Source organism: Mus pahari, chromosome 2 (assembly GCF_900095145.1).
Source record: "Mus pahari chromosome 2, PAHARI_EIJ_v1.1, whole genome shotgun sequence".
NCBI lineage: Eukaryota > Metazoa > Chordata > Mammalia > Rodentia > Muridae > Mus > Mus pahari.
The window spans coordinates 54634331-54640909 of NC_034591.1; the positions used below are offsets into that span (position 1 = coordinate 54634331).

The 6579-nt window shown below is 42.3% G+C and overlaps 1 protein-coding gene across 2 annotated transcripts in view; it reads left to right on the forward strand.

Moving 5' to 3' along the window:
* Nup205 (nucleoporin 205) overlaps positions 1-6579 on the forward strand; it is a 66759-nt gene that overhangs the window by 57995 nt on the left and 2185 nt on the right. For both annotated transcript variants that reach the window (XM_021188662.1, XM_029534892.1), the window contains exons 37-41: positions 1907-2035; positions 2218-2347; positions 4804-4970; positions 5751-5874; positions 6298-6426. In XM_021188662.1, coding sequence (XP_021044321.1) covers positions 1907-2035; positions 2218-2347; positions 4804-4970; positions 5751-5874; positions 6298-6426 — 679 coding nt within the window. The remainder of the gene's footprint in view (positions 1-1906; positions 2036-2217; positions 2348-4803; positions 4971-5750; positions 5875-6297; positions 6427-6579) is intronic.

Here is a 6579-nt window from a genome sequence, read left to right on the forward strand (position 1 = left end):
GTACACTGTAGTTGTTTTCAAACACTCCAGAAGAGGGCGCCAGATCTCATTATGGATGGTTGTGAGCCACCATGTGGTCGCTGGGATTTGAACTCAGGACCTTCGGAAGAGCAGTCGGGTGCTCTTACCTGCTGAGCCATCTCACCAGCCCTCGTTTGTCTTTTGAGAAGAATATCTCTGTACCCTGTGTGAGCCTGGCTGTTAGACTAGGCTGGTCTTGAACTTGCAGCCGTCTTCATTGCTCTGCTTCCTGTGTGCTGCACCTATAAGCATGCCTCCACCTGCTGCTGCTGCTGCTCTTCACAGTGTTGCTGTCCTCATGCAGACAGTTGTCCTACCCAGACCTCGCCCTCTCTCTCTCTCTCTCTCTCTCTCTCTCTCTCTCTCTCTCTCTCTCGGGCTGTTGAGGCAGGGTGTCATTTATGTGGCCAGTCTGGCCTTGAACTCTTCACTTCCTGCCTTTGCGTATCAAGTGCTTTGCCTTTTCTAAAATTGGATTTTAGATATTATTATTAGTTTATCCTTACATTTTCCATGTGTGCAATCTTCTTTTAGTGTGTTTTAAACATACTAATTTATAAGTTAGGTATTTTATCTAAAGCTTCTGAAGAGCCCGCTGGCCTTCTTTGACCTGAACATTGTCCCATGTTAATAGTTTTAAATAATTAGATATGCTGGGCATGGGAGGCAGAGGCAGGCGGATTTCTGAGTTCGAGACCAGGTCTACAGAGTGAGTTCCAGGATAGCCAGAGCTACACAGAGAAACCCTCCCCCACCCAAAAAAAAAAAATTAGATATAAGGATTTACATTCTATTGTTTTAATATAATACTTCTCTTAATTTTTTTCACGTTTTCAAAAAAAAAAAAAAAAATGTCAGGGCTCAATAGAGGAGTGCTTTCTCGGAGTGTGCAAGACCCTGGGTTTGAAGTTCGCATCCTTCATAGATGCTGAAGAGTGTTGACTCATGTATCTGGTTTAGTTAGGTTCAAATACTTGCACATGGTATCTTTTGACATTATATTATTAAATAACTTTCCAGAAGGACTTAAATTCACTACCAAAACCCACCCAAATGTTCCTCTTACATTTCATCAAAAGGGAGAAAAAGGCCTTTTAGATGCCTTCTGGGAATATTGGAACATGTCTGTTTTATCTGTAAAAGCAGCAAACCTTGGGGAAAGTACTTAGATTTCAGGGTAGCAATATTTATATCAACTATTTTAAAAATTAATACCTTCTTTATTATATATGTGTGCTTGCACACACGTTCCATTGTGTCAGAGAATAACTTACAGGAGTCTGTTCTCCTATACATAGGCCTGAGAGGCCAAATCCATATTGTCAGGCTTGGCCACTACCTGCTGAGGAGCTGTCCCATGGGCCCTAACATCTGCATGTCATCTGCCAAGGCTGCCTGTAAATTCCCAACCCTGTCAGGGAGTCCAGGAAATGGGAGTTACAGCCTTTTAAGTTTGAGTCCTGGGAGTCAGAGCAGAATTTGTTACTGAATATCTTGTAGTTGCCTCTTCTTATTAAACTTTTCATTTATTAACTTGTATTTTGTTTTATAACTGTTTCATAAAGAATTATCTAATATTTTTATATACAACATAAATTTTCTTCGCACAGATTTAGGTTAGGAATTCTTTGTGGGAAAAATTTCGTATTTCTCTTCTTTGCAAAAAGGTGAATCCTAGTAAGCTTATCTTAGTTTTCTCAGTAGGAAGTAAGATAGCAGGTACTTTCAAGGATAATTCCAATCCCTACTGAATTTTCCTCTTTCTCTCTCCCTTAAAAAACCAAAAACAAAAAACAAAAACAAAAACAAAAAAGAAAACAAGGTCACTAATGCTGAGCACCTTCAGCCTGAAGTGAACAATGTGCCTTTTTTATTTTTCCCTTAGCGCCAGTGCTTAGGCCTACTAAGTCGCTTTGGTGGCTCTGACAGACTGCGGCAGTTTAAATTTCAAGATAATAATGCGGAGGGAGATAGGGTCAGCAAGAAAGATGAAATTGAGCTGGCCATGCAGCAGGTAAGAAGGGGTAAAAATTGTGTACCTGAAGTTTTTATGGTTTTAGAAAGTTTGACAAAAATAGCAATTATGTGTAATTTCACAAATTGACTTAGGCCTTGTTCTCCTGCAGTCCAGATTTCTGTCACTTTGGGGGAATTTTTTAGCCTTATATTTTAGTTACTCCGTTTCTTCCATTATAGATTTGTGCCAATGTAATGGAATATTGCCAGTCATTCATACAACAGAACTCCTCTAACCTCCAGAATGCGTCTGTGTGTCTCTTCACCCCTAGCCTTTCAGAGACAGTTAACAGAGATGGAGCACGGCAAGGTGAGTGGTTCGTCTGCTCCTGTATCTGAGGCGGCACAGCATTGTTAGGGTAAGATGCAGCTCTGCAGCTTGGCTCCAGTGAGATGCGGTTTGTTCTTGATGAGTTACTAACGTGAAAATTTTACAATGACTTTTATTTATTTTATTTTATTTTATTTTATTTTATTTTATTTATGTATATGAATACACTGTAGTTGCCTTCAGACACACCAGAAGAGGGCATTGGGTCCCATTACAGATGGTTGTGAGCCACCATGTGGTTGCTGGGGATTGAACTCAGGACATCTCGAAGAGCAGTCAGAGCTCTTAACCACTGAGCCATCTCTCCAGTTTACAGTGACTTTTAAAGCAAGTGTGGGAGACACTGTTGTCAGATCTGTGTGCGAGGGAGGCAATAGGGTAAGGAACGTTTTAGGAGTTTTGAGGCTAAGGCCTTATGTGGGGGAGCATAGTTTTATGTAATACCAGAGACCCCAAAGAAAGTACCTAGGATTGGAGAGAAAGCCAGCTGGGTGAAAAGTGTGACCACACAGCAAGTTAACTGTGTATGCGGAATCTGTTCATGTTGTACTCAGTGTCCAGAGTGGGTTATGTATCACAGCTCCGAATTTCTGTCACATGACTGAAGACTTTAGGTGCTAGGTAGGCTGACTTACCCTCTGGTGTCTTTGAACGTTAGTATGGAAGGTCAGGATTGTGGGTTGGTTCAGGTTGTCATCCTGGAACACACAAAAGACAAAGCTGGCGGACACTGGTTTAGTCATAATGAAATATGTTGATTTCCAAGGAGGCATTCCAGCTTGCTGCAAGGAAGGGGACTCCATGGGAGAATCCTAATCTTTGTGTGCCCTTACTAGCATGAAGGGAAAATTCTCTTTCTGGCCCTGGTAGCTTAATTAGTTTGGGTATAGAATGATTAGGAATCCTATCCAGAGACCCTTTTTGATTGAAAGTCACTGGTAGTCACTGTCATTTCTGGTCTTTTGGACAGTGTTTCCCTATGTAGCCCAGGCTACTCCTACATTCACTGTTACTTTGCAGTCTCACTGGAAGATAGCCAAATAAAAGGCAAGTTGCTTTCTTTTGCTCCCAGAGGAAGTTGTCATAGTGAGACGGTAAAATTCATTAAGTTTTCAAATATTTCCTTGGGAGAATGACTTTCAGCTGTCAGTTCAGCAACCAGAACAATGCAGCTTAGAAGTAGACCCATGCAACTGAAACCAGCGACTGAAATGAGAATTGTTTCACTTTGGATTTAGAACTCCTAACAGTGTATATATAGGTTTGTGGGACTGGAGAGGTGGCTCAGCAGATAAGAACACTTTTTGTTCTTGAAGAGGACCCAGCTTCAGTTTGTAGCACCAACATGGTGACTCACACCATCAGCACACACATTGGTGCAAATACAGACATGTAGGCAAAACACTCATACATACAAAATAAATCTGTAAAAAGTTTCTGTGGGTGGGTGGGTGGTTTTCATAAGGCTTAGATATTCACCTAATAAAGGGCACCCAGCACTAGCCATATTTCTTAAAGAGCCCAGCTCTATGTACGCACATGACATACAGCAGCACTTAGCTGCTTGCTCTTTGAACTAACAGGCATTTATATTTTTTTAGGTTGATTTTTTTTTTTTTCTTCCTTAAATTATTTATTTATTTATTTATTTATTTACTTTCCATCCTGATCACAGCCCCTTCCTGCCTCTCCTTCCAGTCCTACCCTCGTTCCCCCTCTACTTCTCAAGAGGAGGTTCCTCCAACCCACCCTGGCACATCAAGCCACAGCAAGACAAGGGGCATCCTCTCCCACTGAGGCCAAACAAAGCAGTAGAGCTAGGGGAAAGGAATCCAAAGGCAGGCAACAGAGTCAGAAACAGTCCTTGTTCTAATTGTTAGGGGACCCACATGAAGATCAAGCTGCACATCTGCTACATCTGTGTAGGGGGCCTACGTCCAGCCCATGCATGCTCTTTGGTTGGTGGTTCAGTCTCTGTGAGCCCCCTTGGGCTTGAGATTGATTTTTATCTCATGCACAGGATGTTTTGCCTGCTTGTATGTCTGCACACTTTGTGTGCAGTGCCTTTGGAGGCCAGGAGAGAGGGCTTCAGATCTTCTGGGACTGGGGTTACAGAAGGCAGTTGTTAGCCACTAAGCCATCTCCAGCTTCAGTACTGGTGTCTAAATGTTATTAATCATAGCCTACATGACCTAAATTACAGATCATCTTCAATTTTTATAGATGGTTTAAGATTCATAAAAGTTTGTTTTCCCAGGGTGAGGCTTATCCATCCATTGTACTCTGCATGTGCTGACCCCTGTCATTTCCCCAAATGTAGGAAACTCAACTGTGTAATGTGAGGTAGTGGAGGACTTCATGTTCTCCCCTTGAAAAACAAATGAAATCCATAGAAAATGTATTTAAATATAACACTATTTTGTTTTACCTGTTAGATACCCAGGTTCCAGTTGTCCCGTATTGGCGCCTGCCTGGCTTGGGCATTATTATCTACCTGCTGAAGCAGAGTGCCAGTGATTTCTTCAGCTATTATGACAGTCACCGCCGCAGTGTCAACAAGCTGCAGAATGTAGAACAACTTCCTCCAGATGAGATAAAAGAGGTATGAACCTTGTAATGACCTGTGAAGCTTGAAAAGTCACTGCTGCACCACAAAGACCCAGGTACTGGGCTCAGGCTGTGGAATACAGTGATGTACTCACTCCATGCTGCTGAGGGATCCGCAGGGATTCTCCTTTGCCGTGTAACCTTGTGAGCACAGACAGCTTGGCTCAGAAACAGCCCGGTAGTAACTCTTTCAAGAAAATAGGTGTGGCTGCCTGATAAGGAACTCCCAGGAATGTCTTCAAAAGCTGCAGAGAAACAGGGCTCGCTATTGCAGATGCTTTTGCAGTAGGACTTGGGGGAGGAGTCTTCAGCATCTTCATGCTTCAGTGATGTTTCCAAGCAGATGGAATGGCATGTCAGTCTTGATCACTTGAATCTGACACATATCCGCCATTCTACTTTCTCCAGAAGATACCTGGCAAATTCATGTCAGCTTTTTCACCTACTCTTGGAAAAGTTTTTCGTTTTTATATAGTAGAACCCCAAGGACTGGTGGACCACTAGGAAATTGGAAGTGTCTGTTGAACAGACTTAGACTTGCAAAGACAAACACTGTAAAGATAAAGAGACATTCTTGTGGAAATTGACTGCTTCTTTGACTCTCATGTTTTTGACTAAAACTCTTGTGCAGGAGGCAGCATAAATACATTTGAGTATTTTCATAGTTCTTACTGTAATGACCTGCTCATAGTATTTTCATAGTTCTTACTGTAATGACCTGCTCATAGTAGATCATTTTAAGTTGTTACAGTTTATACTTCTTTCTTTTCCTTAGTTATGCCAGTCTGTGATGCCTGCTGGTATTGATAAAATCTCTACTGCGCAGAAGTGTGTCTTAGCAAGACGTCGTCTGGTGAAGCTGATCAACAACCGTGCCAAACTGCTGTCCCTCTGTTCCTGTATCCTTCTGTGGCCACAGCCTGTGTACAAACCTTAAAATGTGTTGTACTTTCTTACGGTATGCAGCTAGAACCATATGGGAAGGGATATAATGACCATCCTAGGGCCTGTCTTTTTTGCCCAGTGAGTACCTGGCGTGTTTCCATGTTGTTATTCTTCTCACCTTCTAGAGTAGCAAGGAGTACTATATAGTGTCCAGATGCTTTCTGTCTGGGCAAGTGGCTGGTACACAGCAGCCTGTGGGCCCCTCCCATAGCTCACTTAGTGACTTTTCCTGAAGCATGTTCAGTGGAACTTCATCCCTATCTCTTAGAGCAAGTTCACAGAGGATAATTTAGCACAGCCTTTTCCTTTTCTCCTTTCCAGAATCTCGTTTATTAAAAAAATACTTGATGACATTCTTCTTTAATCTGAACTCCCAGATATCATTGAGACCTGCCTGTTTATTCTTTGGCGCCATCTGGAGTATTACTTGTTACATTGCACTCCAATGGATTCCCAAGATTCATTGTTTGCCTCGAGGACTTTATTTAAAAGCAGAAGACTACAAGGTGAGCTGTTCTCAAAACAGATGAGTTAGAAATGTGTATATATAGCCGGGCGTGGTGGTACACGCCTTTAATCCCAGCACTCGGGAGGCAGAGGCAGGTGGATTTCTGAGTTCGAGGCCAGCCTGGTCTACAAAGTGAGTTCCAGGACAGCCA